This window comes from Taudactylus pleione, unplaced genomic scaffold (genome assembly GCF_031769625.1).
Source record: "Taudactylus pleione unplaced genomic scaffold, aTauple2 ptg000012l, whole genome shotgun sequence".
NCBI classification, from domain to species: domain Eukaryota; kingdom Metazoa; phylum Chordata; class Amphibia; order Anura; family Myobatrachidae; genus Taudactylus; species Taudactylus pleione.
The window spans coordinates 15,312,674-15,330,757 of record NW_028284415.1 but is presented as its reverse complement, the minus strand read 5'-3'; the positions used below and the strand labels follow the sequence as shown (position 1 = coordinate 15,330,757).

At 42.5% G+C, this 18,084-nt stretch overlaps 1 protein-coding gene across 1 annotated transcript; it reads left to right on the top strand.

Annotated features, from left to right (window-relative positions):
* The first annotated feature begins 480 nt into the window (after nucleotides 1-480).
* Nucleotides 481-1,566, top strand: LOC148542489 (uncharacterized). Its single transcript, XM_088469015.1, has one exon. The coding sequence runs from the start codon at nucleotides 481-483 to the stop codon at nucleotides 1,564-1,566; it is 1,086 nt and encodes a 361-aa protein (XP_088325141.1).
* The last annotated feature ends 16,518 nt before the right edge of the window (nucleotides 1,567-18,084 follow it).

Genomic DNA, 18,084 nt, shown 5'->3' with positions numbered 1-18,084 from the left:
CATGCAATAGTTTAAAATATTTACTGTGCACAGTTAGGTGAATGGACTCTGGAACTAGTTGTGTAGCTAACGGGTTGCAGGGATTGATGTGTGATGAATATGAGTTAACTTTTCCCCCCCTTCACAGAAAATACGAAGGAGATCCAGTGTTCCAGATAAATAAATTACCCCAGGATCCTATGTGTACTTTTACTGACTGAATTTTCAATGTGATGTTTGTATAGTTGTATTGTGCTGTTAATTAATTACCTACTGTTGTATAATGGTATCTGACTCCTTAGGGAGAATATACTGAAATAAATTTATCTCTGTCATTCGAATACAAGAAAGAATATTGGTCTTCCTATATTTTGCTGAAGGTAAACTGGAACCCAGTGGCTTGCTGAATAGGGAAAAATTACTCTGCATCACAGTAAGCTGGGAGTGGACATTACATACATTTTTTGGCGTCATACGAACAGGACGAACAAAGCTAGAAACATGTCATCAGATGATGAACAAGCCATGGGAGACTCATCCAATACTCGGCCAGCCACGGCTAACCTTAACCCAATTACCCTACCTTATTATTTCGGGGCCCCGTGGCTTCCAATTTATAATGGAGATTATCAGGGAACGGAGGGGAATACATTAACTGAATTCAAGACGAAGATGAAATCTATGTTTCGCCTATATCCCCTTAGTGAACAACAACAGGTGGAAATATTGATCGGGCAACTCAAGGGCGCTGCCCTCCGAGAAGTCGCTTCATGGCCACGTGAGGAAAAGCAAAAAATAGATCAAATCCTACAGCGGTTAAGGACCACGTTTGAAACCAGAACTATTTCTGAGCTAAAAATGAAGTTTTATAGTCGAAAACAACGGGCCGGTGAGACGCTCAGGGATTATGCCCTGAGTTTACAGGAAGCTTTAAAAGCAGTACAAGTGGTGGATGATAAAGAAATAGGGAATACAGATGAAGCTCTGATTTCTCAGTTGATTGAAGGGGCCAATAGAGAGGGAGTTCGAAGTCAGCTTAGGATGCTGAGAATGCAATTGGAAGATCACTCATTCCTCGATTTCAAGGAAGCTGCTATCAAAATCATTGGGCACTGTGCGGGACAAGAAGTCCTTTTTCCTGAAATGCCTGGATATCAGGAAGCATATCATGCTGTTGGGTGTGAAGGCAACAAAGTAGGGATGGAATCAACAGTGAAAGAGAAAGCAGGTCAGAGTGTTCAGATACCTACTCGAGATCTGATGCAGGTCTTACAGGGTCAATTAGAAGGGTTAACAGTAGAATTAGCTGAAATGCGCAAAGAGATGCGCCAGCTTTCTCGGCAGAGACCTAGTGATTCATCAGGATGGAGAGTAAATTCGGAGCGGAGGCATACCAGTGGTGATTGGTGGGAATCACCTCGAGGAAATGGAAGAAGAGCTACTGATAAATTCGATTCTCAAGGTCGTCCTATCTGCAGGAGATGTGAAAGGAGCGGACATATTGAACAAAACTGTAGTTCTACGGAACCGTTAAACTCCAACACCCCGAGGATGGGGGTCGAGCCTCGGGGGGACACAGTGTCATAGATCCCAAACCGGAAGAATGGTGGCCCCGGTATGTTGGACAGTGCCCTATTATCCCAATCACCATTAATGGCACAGAGACTTTCACCATGATAGACACGGGGTCACAAATTACAACCATACAGCTTCCCACCTACAAACGACATTGGGAAATGGGACAACTTCTCTTGCCTCCGCCAACTTGGTTGCAACTCATTGCCAGCAATGGCCTTGGAATATCATGTGTAGGATATTGGGAGGCTAGTGTAAAAATTGGACAGACTCTACTTCCTGAACAGGGATGTTTGGTGACTGAAACGAGTGATGCCAAAGTGGCTCCTGTGATTTTAGGCATGAATATATTGCAAAATTGCCCTGACTAATTAGTTTCCATCTTAAAAGGCGAGTTATTCCGCCAAAACAGCAAGTTTTACAGAAAGCCATTAAAGTACTGCAGGGGCATCAGAGATTGACTCAAAGCACAGGAACCATGGGAAAAGTCCGACTGACAACAATAAGCCTGTCAAGCTACAACCGAACTCTGAGACTATACTGTGGGGAAAAGCCCGCTCAGGACCGAGTGGACAAGAGTATGAAGCTTTAATCGAACCCTGTGTGATAGCTGCTAGAAATGATGTGGTTGTGGCCCGATCCCTAGTTACTGTAAAAAATGGAAGAGTCCCTGTTCGAGTTCTTAATCCTCATAATCGCACAGTCAAATTATATCGAAGTCAGCCAATTGCTAACCTAATGTGGACCACCTTTCAAGATGTACTAAATCCCACCTTAGTAGTAAAACAAGAAGAAACATCAGCAACCGTTGAAGCTGAACTTGAACAGGAACCCAATTGGTGGGAAGAGCTGCAAATTGGGAACAATTGACTTTGGGAGTAGTCGTGAAAATCCAACATCATATTTTCACTGGAAATAGTCCACCTGTTAAAGAAAGACATCGTCCTTTGGCCCCAGGATTATATCAACCGGTACGACAAATTATAGAAAACATGAAGGCCACCGGAATTATTCGAGAAAGCTATAGTCCCTGGGCGGCTCCAATGGTTCTTGTCCGAAAAAAAGACGGACAGTTCCGCTTTTGTGTGGATTATCGGAAATTAAATAACCTCACCCATAAAGACGCGTATCCTCTGCCTCGAATTGAGGAATCCTTTACTGCCCTAAAATCGGCCCAGTACTTTTCGACCCTAGATTTAACGAGCGGGTATTGGCAAATTCAAATGGCAGAAGAAGACAAGGAGAAAACTGCCTTCATCACCCCAATGGGGTTATTTGAGTTCCAACGAATGCCATTTGGACTGTGTAACGCACCCGCCATGTTCCAACGTGTAATGGAACACTGCTTAGGCCACAAGAATTTTGAAACCGTTCTTTTGTACTTAGATGATGTCATTGTTTTTTCCGGATCCTATACCGAACATCTCCAACATCTACGAGAGGTACTCCAGAGTTTGATCAAATTCGGCCTTAAACTGAAGCCTTCAAAATTCCATCTGCTTAAGCCGGAAGTCCATTATCTAGGCCATATCGTGAGTTCTACAGGAATCACTCCCGATCCTGATAAAATCAAAGCCGTATTGGATTGGCCCATTCCTCAAACTGTGAAGGATGTGCGAAGATTTCTTGGATTTCTTGGATATTACAGACGGTTCATCCAGAATTTCGCTCAAGTTTCAGCTCCCCTTCTAGAATTACTTCGGGGAATTTCCAGAGAATCTTACCACCGGCGAATTCCTATCAGTTGGACTATCAAAAGACGAGGCGTTTAATCAATTGAAGAAGATTTTAACTGAAGCTCCCTTGTTGGCCTACCCAGATTTCACCAAACCTTTCCGTCTGTTCACCGATGCAAGCAAACAGGGTTTGGGAGCTGTCCTATCCCAGGTTCAAGATGGAAAAGAGAGAGTGATTGCGTACGCTAGTCGGAGTTTGCGGAAAACGGAAAGGAACGATAGCAACTATAGTGCATTGAAACTCGAATTCTTGGCTCTCGTATGGGCGGTAACAGAAAAATTCTGTGACTACTTGGCTGCCACGCCCTTTATTGCCTACACCGACTGCAACCCCTTGGTCCATCAGGAAACCGCTAAGTTGAGTGCGTTGGAACAAAGATGGTCCTCCCGTCTGGCCCACTATCGCTACCGGATTAAATACAGGAGTGGTCGCAGTAATGCCAATGCTGATGCTCTGGCCCGTTTTCCATGCCCCGAGGAAGACGAAGAAGAGGAAGACCCATGGGAGTCTACCGAAATTCCCACCTTTGGTACTGCTCCCAATTCATCTGAACAATATGCTCTAATGTCCAGTAGGGCTGAAACCTTCACACCACATGTCGAACAGGAGGAACTGGAGTGGATACAGACACAAGATGCAGACCCATGTCTGCGTCAGTTGAAAAGATTAATTTGTCAACAACGTGGATTTACTAAACTTGCGAGACAAAAAGCGGAGCCCGAGCTTATTCAACTCTGGCGCCAGAGGGACCGACTGAGTCTCCATCGAGGTTTACTTGTTCGCCAGTACACCGATCCAAAAACCCATGAGACTAGGAGACAACTAGTGACCCCCTTGGCGAAAACTAAGGATTTGTTAAGGGCCTATCACAATCAATTCGGGCATTTTGGATGTCAGAAATTGGAAAGAAATTTGCGACAGAGATTCTATTGGATCAATTTGAGAAAAGATGTGGAAAACTGGTGCCGAACCTGTAATACCTGTGCCCTACGTCAGCCCACTTCACCTACACAGAAAGCATTACTCCACCCAATCATCACTCGACACCCTTTAGAGCTCGTCTCAATTGACCATGTAAAATTGGAGCCCGGTCGGCTGGGATATCAGTATGCCATTACCATGATTGACCATTTTACTAAATTCGCAGGGGCCCTCCCTGTTCGGGATATATCAGCAAAGACTAGCGCGGAAATCTTTTGGCATGCTTTTGTCAGACCCTACGGGTATCCTTCCAAAATACTCACCGATCAAGGTCCAGCTTTTCAATCACAACTCTTCCAGGAATTGTGTACCCTGTACAAGTGCAAGAAACTGCGCACCACAGCCTACCACCCGCAGGGAAATGGTATGTGTGAAAGAATGAATAGGACACTAATCAATATGCTAAGAGCAGCACCAATTTCACAACGTTTTAAATGGCCCACTCTGCTAGCCGAATTGATATTCATCTATAATAATACCGTGCATGAATCCACGGGGCACACTCCTTACTATTTGCTCTTTGGGCGGCATGGTCAGCTACCAGTAGATGTACAGTTGGGACTACCCAAGGCTCTTGGTTTTCCCTATGACCCAAAAAAAGGATGGGTTGAGGATCACCAGCAACGATTAAAAATGGCCCAAGACATTGTTCAACAACAAATGAACCATGAAAGGCAACGACAAGAAAGACATTACAATCTCAAAGCTCGAGCAGCACCCTTAAGTGTGGGTGACAAAGTTCTTCGGAAGAATAATTTACGGAAAAGTAAACTGGATTTACAATGGGAATCAGAGCCCTATACAGTAATAGAAATCCCCAACCCTGAAATTGCAATCTATCGGGTAGTCAAAGAAAATGACGGCACAGAAAAAATAGTCCATCGAAACCAGCTTAAATTGTACTCCGTGCCAGAGTTGGAGTCTAAAGCGGTACCTTCAGACTTCCCATCAACTCAAAGATTGCACTCAGTCCACCGTTGGACAATGTCCTAGAGATGATGATGAGTATGTACTGGCCAGTAGTTTCTGGTTCTGAATTTTCACTCCCCCACGAACAGTTGGCAAATGCCAGCCCAACCTTGGAGGGTACAGAAGCCCGTGAACTTCCCAGCTTCCGACGTTCTGAGAGAAGCACTAAGGGGGTTCTTCCTATAAGGTATAGGCAGTAGAATGTTTAAATATTCGTTCTAACATATCGTATTAAGTTGTTACTTGTACCAGTTTTGCTAAGATAACGTTTGCAACTAATTGTAATTCTTGCTACAAATGTTAGAAGTAACTAAAGGTTCTGGAAGAAGAAAACAGTTTGGTTAACCTTGTTAGAAAAATAGATGCATAGGGACATGCATCATTTTAGCGGGGAGGAATGTGGTACCCCTAAAGTATTTTTATTGTCCAATTCATGTACCTACAAAAGGTTTACCATAGAAGTTGAAAGTCATATAGAAAAATAAATAAGTATGTTGCTTTGTTGTAAAATTCATGTATTTACACTGAAATTCTTAGCTGGAGATGCTGATTGAGATAATTATATGAACTTTATAATTATTGCCAGTGACACTTGTCTGACCCCCTCATGGAGGGAAGTATGGTGCAGCCTGTCATGGCTGTATTGGAACACAACGGAGGCACGCGCCAGGGACAGGTCATTATGGCCACTTCAGAGGGGAAACCTACTCCCTCTGGTCTATGATAAGGGGCTCAATAGGAAGACAGGTGCGTGCGGTCGGCGGGAAGGAGCCCCGCAGGCGACAGCCAGGTTATAAAAAGAGGCACCCGCAGGGGCTGCTGGGTGTGTGCTGTGTGGGACTCTGTGGTAAGCGGACAGTGGAGAGTGTCCTGCGCTTACCGGAGCTGAACCGGGGAGAGCCTGGAGAGAGAGGACTTACCTGTATGCCGGGGACACAGCCTGTCGCGGCTGCCATCGTTGTGTGCGGAGCCCTGGTATCGGAGCGGAGAGGAAGCCATCCGGAGCCTGACAGGAAACGGCATCATCACTGGGACCTCCCCTGATCCTGCCCCTTGGACTGTGAGTGGCAGTCGGAGGGGAGTGACAGAGCAGAGAGCGCTGTCCTGGGTGCTGGAAGACAGAAATCGTGGAGCAGGTCTGTCAGCTGCATATTGCAGTAACTATATCACCAACACCATTACAAGACTTTATAGCCCCAGCGCAGCCCTACAGTGTAAAAAAAACAAACACTAATGCAGTCAGTATTTGGCCTGTTATTAGATAGGACTGCAAATATCTTCAGTGATTCCTGTTTAGTCCAGCTCCAGTAAGCTTAAGTATAATAGACTGAGTAGTTGTTTAACACCTCTCTCAGCAAAAGAAATAGAGAGCAGGTAGAAACACATTGCACAAAGTGGCATAGAGCTAGACTAAGACAGCCATTTCAGTGACTATAAACTTCGATAAATTGCATTAAAGTCAGCTTAGCCGTGTTGATCGTCTGGGATTAACCCTTCATCCGCAAAGTTAGAGACAACCTAACAAACTTTTGCAGGAGTTGCACAGGCATCAGTTCAGCAACATCTATATAGTTGAGATACTACTTAATACACAACAGGAGACAGGAGACAGGACACAGGAACTATAACATGAAGGGAAGGAGAATCCCCATTGTTCACATCGTTACTAAGTCTAAGCGTTAGGGAGAGTAATTAAAACCCGGGCACCATTACTTTATTGCGCAAACTCCAACAACTACTTGCATGCAATAGTTTAAAATATTTACTGTGCACAGTTAGGTGAATGGACTCTGGAACTAGTTGTGTAGCTAACGGGTTGCAGGGATTGATGTGTGATGAATATGAGTTAACTTTTCCCCCCCTTCACAGAAAATACGAAGGAGATCCAGTGTTCCAGATAAATAAATTACCCCGGGATCCTATGTGTACTTTTACTGACTGAATTTTCAATGTAATGTTTGTATAGTTATATTGTGCTGTTAATTAATTACCTACTGTTGTATAATGGTCTCTGACTCCTTAGGGAGAATATACTGAAATAAATGTATCTCTGTCATTCGAATACAAGCCAGTATATTGGTCTTCCTATATTTTGCTGAAGGTAAACTGGAACTCAGTGGCTTGCTGAATAGGGAAAAATTACTCTGCATCACAGTAAGCTGGGAGTGGACATTACACATGTACTGTTGTACCTGTCCTTGAATGACAAAACAGATATGTTTATTTAAAATTATTCAGAGGTAGCCTACTGAAACTGCCATATTTCTGTGGAATGGCTGTCCCACGCTATAAGGGGTAAATTTACTAAAGTGAGAGTTTTTAAAAGTGGAGATGCTGCCCATAGCAACCAATCTATATTACTATATTTCACTTGCTGAGGGGTCAAGAGATTCTTCAAAAACTACAATACCACACTTAGGGCCTCATTTATTAACGAGTGTTATCACCAAAACGAGTGATAACTTTCACTGTGTATGATAAATGGTGCTCCAGCCAATCAGCTCCCAACTGTCAACTGTTAGAAAAGTGACAGTTGGGAGCTGATTGGCTGGAGCACTATTTATCATACACAGTGAAATTTATCACTCGTTTTGGTGATAAAGCACGTTAGTAAATGGGGACCTTAGTACAGTATGTGCACAGAGCTGATATACAGGGATGAAAAGTGCCCTATTTCAGTGTCTGTCACAGACAGTAGAATGATACAGCACATCTCTATTCCTTTATATACTTTCCTAAAAGCAATTATAAGCACTTACCATATATCAGCCATCAATGAAACATTTGCACTATTCCGGTATCATATAATGACTGCATTATAGGGCCGTACATAACAGACAAACCTTTCTTGAGAGCAGCCATGTGTAACACTTCCATATGTCAAGTAGTGTCTTCTGTCCGATCGAGATTTATGTAATTGGTACAAAATGTTTCTTGCAAGTGACAGAGACCTCACTTTGTAACCTGTTCATTCAGCTATAGGACATCAAAGGCCTACAAGTGTTAGCAGGAAAAAGTACCTTTTCCCTCATGCCTGCAGGGATGTATGTGTAGGACTAGGTACTAGAAACATCATGCATTATTTAATAGTATAAAAGGAATAACTACAGGACGATACATTATATACTTTTGTGTTATTCCACTGTTATTATTCATTTATTTAACACCAACATAGTACACAGTTCAGTACAATCCAAGAACTTTACTCAGAGCTTGCAATTTGATATCCCTACCGTGGGGACAGAAACACATAAACCCAGGTCAATTTAGCCAGAAGTCAACTAATAAGCCAGTATATCTTTAGACAACCAAAGGAAACACTTATTTTAAGAAATATTCAGAGAAATCTATTTGCATTTATACACTTCTGCAAAGACCCCCACATGATCTGCATATACAGTATGTTACTGGAGTGAGAGCAGCTTCTTTGGTCAGAGTGTAAGTAAAATGTTACCCATACAGTAAGCTTCACTAGAGGCTAACTGATCATGCAGATCCTAAAATATGAAATAAACATCTCTCCACGTATATACATTTTTAATATAATGAATATCTCAGTACAATATCTATATAATAAGCAAGAAAGTAAGTGTGCATGTCTGTCTGTTTGTCCTTTATGCATGGTGAGAGTTATGCACCTAACTCCACCAAATATGACATGGTGGTGTAGTTTGACCAGGATTATTTGAACTTCATCAGGACCACACACTGTCGCACAATCCCATAAAGCCAGGACTTAAATTACACAGGTTCTGTGGCTGAGAGGCCAGCTTCATACACACACTGTCATACTCTCTTCTTTTCCAAAGTGCTATGTTATAACATTTTTCCAACAGCCGCATACATGATATACGGAGTTAGTCAGCCCTCTGTGTTTGCATTACAAACTTTGACATTAAACAGTGTGCATTAGCATTTCACTCACTGTCTCATCTTGCAGCAGCCACCCCGGGGGAATTAGCAGAGTGCCTGGCAGGCTCATGAGCAGCTCGGCACTCAATATATTCAGACTGTGGCAGACAGCATAATCAATTCAAACAATCTTTAATCCTTGAAAAACTTTGCAAACATAGATTACAAGCAGCAGGGGAGATTGATTTCAGCCACACAGTGACATTGCAGACGCGCCCCGTTCTGTCTGGAAACAGGGCTCAAGTCCCGACATTTCCCCCCTGATGGCAGCCCTGCTAGACATGCTCTTCAATGTTGGTCTGCAGAGTGATTTCTGGATGTGATGTAGCTGCGGACGCAGTGACAGGGAACAATCAGATTCCTGATTAACGGGAATCTGCTCATGTACCTGACCCATACTGTGCATGTGCAGTACAGGTCTGTGATTCCGCACACAGTTTGGCAGGAGACTGTCAGTGATTGACAGTCTGCTGCCATTTCTGGGTGGGTAGGGGTGGCGACGTGCTCCGTCTCCCAAAACGGAGGTGTGCCACCACCGTTAGGGGGGAGTGGAGATTTCCTGGCCTCTTTCACTCATCTGCGGTGGCTGGCTTGTGTTACCTCATGGGATCACAGATGATTTGATGCTGTGTCAGATCAGTAATGCATGCAGGAGGATTGACGCCTCCTGCTGCATTACAATATTACAACTATTGCAGCTGTTAACATGTTAGTAGCTGATATTGCATATCCATCCACAGCTATATCACCCCCTCTGTTCTGCAGTGATTTCTGAAACTCAAGTAATTTTGGACGCTATACTGATATCTGTTCTGTAAGTCAGTCTTCTCCTGATATACCCCATTCCAAACGGTATGAGAATATGCCTGTCTGCACTTCTAATTTGCATACTTATCCAGGTTATAGACGAGGACAATGTCAAAAATTAAGGCTGCAGGTGTAGTTCAGGGTCCAGTCTTCAACCTGTGCAACGCTGGGTATCCCAACTATTTTACCATAATATAGCAATTTAGAAATGTTACTTGTAAAGACAGTGACTTGTAAAATAGATTGCATAAAAAGCTTTATCTGTATTCAGGTTGTGGTAGAAGTACAGTAAAACCACACAGTGCTGACTCCATATGTTCTTTAGGAATCATCATCTCACCATGTGCCCACGTACTGGACACCTGCTGGACATCTGTAAAGGTTTGTACCAATCGGCGGGACCAGAGCCAGGTTCTTATATCCCTTAATTAATAGTACCTGAAACATTCCTAACTCTTACCACTGTCTAGATTCCAACCTACATGTCTGCCCAGAACTAATGAACCTAAACATTTTGTGCTAAGACATAAATGTGTACCACTTGTGTGGTAGGAAAGCCTTTCTGAAAGATTAAAAATATCCTGCATACATATTAGGCTGTGGTTAAAGGTAAGTCTATAAAATAAAATATATTTTTTTTATTGTAAACATCAGCAAACTTTTTTGTTTCTTTATATTATTATTTTTATATCAAAGCAATTTAAACCAATTTTTTCCCTTCCAACATACATAGTTATGTGTGGATACAGTTGCAACAGTATCCAGACAGCAGATTTGTTTTCATAATTTAGGGCAGCAAACCTGACCAAATCTTCCTGGAAGACATGTTTGTTTTAGGATGAAGTCCACTGCATGTATAGTTACTTAAAGACTGACAGTGAGCACAAACAGAATTTCTGACTGGCCAATAACCATGATTTGTCAGGGTGTGCTGTCATCAGCTGACCACACCAATAAGCCCATGCGACTATATAAATGTGCCACAGACCACAACTTTGGCCATACTGGACTCTCCAGTTCAGCACAAAGCCACATAGGTTCTCAGAGCTAGTTCACATGAAGAACTCTCTGTTATGTCTGTTCTTTCTTTTGCTTGACCTCTGTCACAATTCTTGGATGGATAGTGTGGATGCTGACCGTACACTTGGAGTTGGCGTAGACCCAGAACAGAAGTGCAGTGTCTAAATTATTGGTGGCCTTCACCAGGGACCCCCGCAAGGTCGCAGCCCTGTGGCTGGGTTCCAATGTGCAGACTGGAGGGTATGAAGGAACTAAGGGGCCAGCAGTGATACGGGTAGCCAGAAGGTATACTGGAGCATAGTCAACAGAATTGGGTCAGAACCAATTGAGTGTTGCTGTACTTGGGGATGAGCAGAATCAGGTCAGAGGATTAGCCAAAGTAAGAACCAAGAGATTACTATGAACAGCACAAAGGGATTAGACAACCAGATCAGAACACTGGAAATCACACAAAGAGACTAAACAAACGCTGGAGTACAGGTATGGAGCCTAATACTCTGGCACTAAACAGTGCTCAGAGACTCTGTTTTATAGGGATGGGAATTAAATTTAGCACAACATCACATTTGACGTGACTTTCTCTTTAAATTTCAAGTAGAGCGGCATGCACCCCTATGGGAGCCATGTCTTCCTGCAACTAGAGCCACACAGTAGCAGCTGGGAGGAGATGCCAGCAGCCTGAAGGGGGCCATTAGCAGTGAGGGGGACACCCCACAAAAGGTTTAAGGGGGAACTTTGTGTAGAATTTGTTCAGGTGAAAATGAAACCTTTACCAAACATCTTTTATTTGGCCCAAAACCCTGCCAATTAACCAAGTATTGAATAGACAAAAGCTGCTAGAGGTCAAAATCTGTTTCACTTCGTATTCTTCCTGGTCATCAACTGGGATAGCGGAAGGTGGACACTTGGATGTGGAAAATCGATTGAGGATCAGAGGTTTTAAGAGGAAAACATGAAAAACATTGGGAATCCCAAGAGTAGGCAGTAGCTGCAACCTGAATTCCACAGGGTTAATAACGTGGACGATTTGAAATGGCCCAATGAATCTAGGAGCGAACTTCATTGTGAGGACTTTCAAGAGTAAGGGGTATATTTACTAAAGTGCGGGTGTTTAGAAGTGGAAATGTTGCCCATAGCAACCAATCAGATTTTAGTTATTATCTTCTAGAATGTGCTAGATAAATGTTAAGTAGAATCTGATTGGTTGCTATGGGCAACATCTTCACTTCTAAAAACCCGCAGGTTAGTAAATATACCCTTTTCAATAAGGGTCTTATTGAAAGCCAGACTCTGTCTCCCAGTTTTAACAATGGAACTTTTGCTCCTGTCAGTGAATATATTGTAGCTAGTAGAGGCTTTATGTAGATCCTTTTTACCGTATTTCAAATCTCAGAAAAATGCTTAATGGAGTAGCGAAGCGCCGGAAGAGGATCCAATTAACAGGAGAGCAATTCTGGCATGATAGGGTGAAAAACATTTTTGAACATAAAAGGTAGAATAGCCTGAAGCCTCATGGAAGAGGTTATTATTGGCAAACTCTGCCCACGTAAAAAGAAAGACCCAGTTGAATTGATTGGCAGACACATAGATTCTAATGATTTTTTGTAAGTCTTGGTTCACTCTTTCTGTTTACCCATTACTTTGAGGATAGTAGTCTGAGGAGAAGCTTAACTTGACATTAAAGCACTTACAAAGAGCTCTCCAGAACTTGGAAGTAAACTAGACTTCTTAATCAGAAACTATGTCTTTAGGAAATCTGTGCAACCTGAAGATTTCTCTGATGAATATATCGACTAGTTTTGTAGCCGAAGGAAATTATTTTAAAAGGACAAAATGGGCAGTTTTGGAGAACCTATCCAGCACCACCCAGATAGTGTTGAATCATTGACAGCAGGGTAGATCTGTAATGAAGTCCATGGAGGTATGGTTCCTTGAATGATTAGGACCTGGTAACAGATGTAAAGGACACACAGGAACTTGAGGCTGAATCTTGTGCTCAGCACAGGTAGAGCAGGCTGCCAAGAAATCCTTTACATCCTGATGAACAGACGACCACCGAAAACTCCTGAGGATCAAGTCCAGAGTATTTTTCACCCCCACATGGCCGGTAGAGCAAAATGCATGTGCCCACTGGAGCAACTTTATAAGTAGTTCTGGTGACACAAATGATTTTCCCGGAGGAATCTTTACTGGCTACAGAAATTAAGCAAGTGTGGATTTTAAGTTTTTTTTTTTCACAATAACCTCTTTTTCAGCAGATGTTTATGGTCTGTGAAGACTGTCACAGGGAATTTTGCTTCTTCAGTTGCCGCCACTCCTGCAAGGCAAGTTTAATTGCTAGAAACTCCTTGTCCCACATGGCATAGTTCTTCTCAGGAGCTGAAAACTTGCGGGAAAAGAAACCACAGGAGTACCACTTCTTGGCTGTGTCTTTTTTTGTGAAAGGACAGGCCCAACTCTAAATGTAGAGGCATCCACTTCTAGGAAGAAAGGCTGATCGGGATCTGGTTGCCTTAGAATGGGTGCTGATGTGACCATGCAGTGCCCGAACGCCCGATATGTCGGCCTCTGCCGCATCCCGCTGCATGGGGTCATTAGTTGCATCATTAGGTTGGCCTGCATGTAGGGCCGACCTGATGATGTGGCTAATGACCCCCCGTGAGCATGCACCGGACGATATAGAGCACTAGATGATTTTGAACAATATGTCATTCCAATGCATCGGAATCAGGCATGTCGTTCAAAAATCGTCTACTGTGTAAGCACCTTTAGCTTCAGGAAACCAAACGTTGATATTTTGTGATCGCCTGGTAAGTGCTGTTATGGGAGCCTTCACAGCACTTACTAGGATTGCAAGAGTTACCGGGAGTGTGATTCGTAGGATCCCCCACCTGTACTCTCCACTTGCTCTTGCGTGTCAGGAGGCCAAATGCACTTGTTTTATTCTGGTGAATACCATGCTCATATGTTATGGTTTACTCCTGGTGGCAACCATGCGCATATGCACCTGTTTTATTCTGCTGAGTACCATGCGTATATGTTATGCTTTACTCCTGGTTACCTCCATGTGCATATTCTGTGGTTTACTCCTGATGTACTGCTATCGATACCGATGCATGTTGAGAAACATCAGGCTCTGCATACACACACAGACTTGCTTTTTTTTTAAAATGCATTTTCCATCACATGCTTTATATTGCCACTTTTGCTGCAACACTGGTTTTGTCCTTTTTATTAAGCTAGCTGTACAGTAGTTATTTTTTATTTCATATACTGTATTATTGAATAAAAAAACGATTAATTGTTGTGAAATGTGCACTGATATTCTTAGGAGATCTGGGAATGAACTGACACTATCATTGATTCACAACAGCTCCTAAGGGACCTGGTTTGCTGAAGTACAGGTTAGTCAATCACTGGCTCAGTCTGTTTGACTCTTTCAACAGATGTTCAATAACTGTCATCATTAAAATGCTGTCTGCTTGCATGATGTGAGGGTCCCTTTGAAAGACACAGCTTGATCAAACTGACACTGAGAGAGTTAAAATAGGACACATAGGAAAACTCCTTCTGGCCACACTGTTGCACAGTGCATTTTTATTGGTGGATTGTTAACTGCAAGAACACTGCCCCAATCACAATGAATGTGACAGGTGCAGTTGCCTCTAGCAACTTAGCATTTATGTGGGTCATTTATGAATTGGAAAAAATAGAGTTTAGCATGAATGTGCCGCATGTATTCTGTGCACAAATGTATAATACGCATATAGCAGGTGCACCCCCTTTCGGTGCTTTAAGGTACATCTGTGCAAATATTATTTGCAACCACTGTATTGAATCATTCTCTAATTGTTACGTTTTTTTTCTCTTAGAAATCTGCGTGATGATTTTATAATTTGGTTTAATTGTACTTTTAGAATTGTTCTTAAATTGTGCATAAAGGTGTCCCATTAAAAGTACTGGCTTACGACCAAAGACCGTCTCCTACACAGTAAAGTGGTTTTGTGGAGGAAAAAGTATCCATAGACACACACTAAATTGGGCATACCACCAGATAATTGCATATTGAAGAACATTAGAATGCTCTGTCCACCTCAATCCACCCAGCACCTCCTATCAGAAAGACATACCCACACAGTCACTGCCATCTTTGCTGCAATCTATCTCCCAAATTTGCCTAGGCTCTCTGATTGTCTGGGAGACTCCAGAATTTCTGTGAATTCCTCATCATTCCCAGAAGAGTAGCCTACCCTCGCAGATCTAGCCCACAATCCCCAGTGAGGTGGGCATTGACAGTGTGACAGTGGTGTGATGATCAATACATTATAGCCTCACCATCTGCCACCATGATGCATGTATACTTGTGACTGTGTGACAGGGTCTATCTCCAAATCAGTCACCCATATTAAATTAACATTTTCTGACATTCCTGGTTGAATTGGGATTTTGAGACAACTTTTCAGAGCCTAAAATGGCTGAAAACAGTAGACCGAAGCTTGCTGTATGGTTAACTCCTGTCATTACATGGGAACTTGCCATGTATTATGGTGAATATTACAGTTACAAAATGCCTTTTTTTTTATAATGTATCTACTTGTATTTTGGGATTGGTGGCCTTACATATGTATGAATAATGAATATATAGGAAACAAATATATATTTTCTCCAAATACTTAATTTTCTTCTCCATCAACTCCATCAACTCAATCAGCTTCTCTGAATTGGAGTTGTACACACGTGAATTCTTTCACCGCTATTTTGAAACTTAGCCCTGCCAAGTCTGACTCGGCAATGCTCCTGCGGATACATGAATTTGGGTTCTTGCAAGGCGCAACTTTCAATGGAAGTGTCACGTTTAGCGTCCTTGAGTCCCCTACTGAGGGGCTGAAAATTGTGGTCCCGGGTCAATGGAGTCAGGAGAGAGGGGCCTGGATGTTCAGTCTCCTCGTCCACAAGCATTGGATGTTGGCGAGACCTGACCTAGGGTGCGGAGTCTAACCTGTCAGGAGGTGTTCACCAGTGACCCCTCCAAGTGGGATATGGGTTTCAGCTGCACCCGGCAAGCAGGTCGTGGTCCCCAGGTCAGGGATCCGATGCGAGTGGTAATACACACCGCTTTGGCCCACTGGAAATATAATCTCTGTACCACTAGTACAGAGAAGCACAATAGAGATGTTTCCTGAAGAAGTGCTGTGGCAGACCAGAGAAAGGAAATCCACTGAATAGTACCTTCTGCAGCTAACACTGGGGAATGAGGATATGCTGCTGACTTGAGGAGAATGAGGATCTGTACTTGTACATTACTGTGCGTACTGAGTACACAGGCAAAAGGTATTCTGGTGCACTGCTGCACTAAAAGGTGGCACTTGGAGTTGTACACACACAAAGACAAGGATATGGACCTTGTAAATATTACTCAGGCAAAGATGTTCTATCACACTGCTGCAGAAGTATATGGGACTTTGTAACTAATCACTAGGCTCAGTACATAGGAGATGTACAGAACATATACTGGAAATACCACTGGGAAGAGTCTCATGAAGATTGCATGTGAAGCTTGGACGAAGAAAACAGCAACCATCACGAAGTTGATCAGGAAATTTCCTGTTCACCTGGAGTCCTGTTTATACCCCCTGGTAGCTGTCCATTGGATGAGCAAATCAGCTGAGAATTGACGCAGCTACCACTGGATAAGGATCTATCAGAGGCAGAGGGATCTGAACAAATCCCTCTTTGCAACCAGGACTCCTTCCAAAAGGGAAGTAGTGGGGTGCGGGTACAAGTTCCATCTGAAGATGGTGAAGATTCCCACAGTCAAGCTTTGATAATATAGTATTTTTGGAGCTTGATGAATTTAGGTCCCCATACTAGTGTATGGGGACATCGGACGAGATCGGGGCTGAGAGATAAGCAGGAGATATCTGTGATATCTCCTGCCTTACCTTTATAATGAATGGCCCTGATACTTAATTGCTACAAAAATAGGGTGAAGATATTAATTTTCACCTGCTTTTGTAGAAATTAAGTATAGACCCCTATGTGATGTAATTAGTTCCTATTGAATTAATAGGCTGCATTCTTTTAAATGGCTGCCTACATTGTACCTCAGTGAATTGCTAAGTTGGCTGGCTACAGTATTTTTATGCAGTTTTGTCAGTGGTTCCTAGCAAACTAGGCTGTGTTCTCATGAATATTAATGCAGCTCACCAAATATTCCCAGTGTATTGATATACTGTAAGTGCACTTTGAACTTGAAGTTTTAACCTTATAGAAAATGCAGACCACGGTGGTTTATCAGTACTGTTAACTCTATTTTAACTATTCCAGTTGCAAAGTAAATGAAAGCTAATATTACAAGGGACCTGTGAAGCACGATGCTGATTAGCTATCAGAATGTGCATGCTATCACCATGATTAAGTAATGCGAGCAGGCTGGGCATATTGTACCATCTCTAGACTTATTGTATAGTAGACTGCCAAGCTCCCCTGGCAGAATGACAGCAATCCAATAGAGAACACCACTAGCAAAATAGCTAACAGATGTCACGCACTGAGCTTCGTAAATATTTTACCATGACTGTGAAGTGCATTGTGAAAAGAAAACCACAAGTGAAATTCAATAATGGACAAAATACGAGATGAACATTGTATAATAACTATTGTATTTAGACAATCGAAACATATTACAATAGATCAGTTCAAGTAGTGGCTATATTATTATAATTACTGTACCAATATAAATAGGAATATAACTGTTCAAGGACTTATTTATTTTTTACTTTCTTTTCCATGAAATATTGCTTCCCTGGAAATGTCTCTATAGTTTAAATCCTGGATAACCTGGAAAATAAAATGTATATTTTTCTGTACATTAGATTCTATCATGCCCATGTATTTTTATGCTCCAAACCTTATTTTCCAGGTACATTCTGCTGCAGAACTGGGGCAGGTCATACGGGTTACTGTCTTGGCGGATCTTGGTGCATTACAATTCCCATCATCTCATGTTTATTGAATGTGATACTACTAGGGCTCTATTTGCATTTGAAATACTCCTTTTAGCCTAGAGAGTATGAACAGATAGTTTTATTTTACATGCAGAAA

What these genes read in the sequence shown, in the direction of transcription:
- LOC148542489 (XM_088469015.1), top strand. Translation starts at nt 481, where the DNA reads ATGTCATCAGATGATGAACAAGCCATGGGAGACTCATCCAATACTCGG.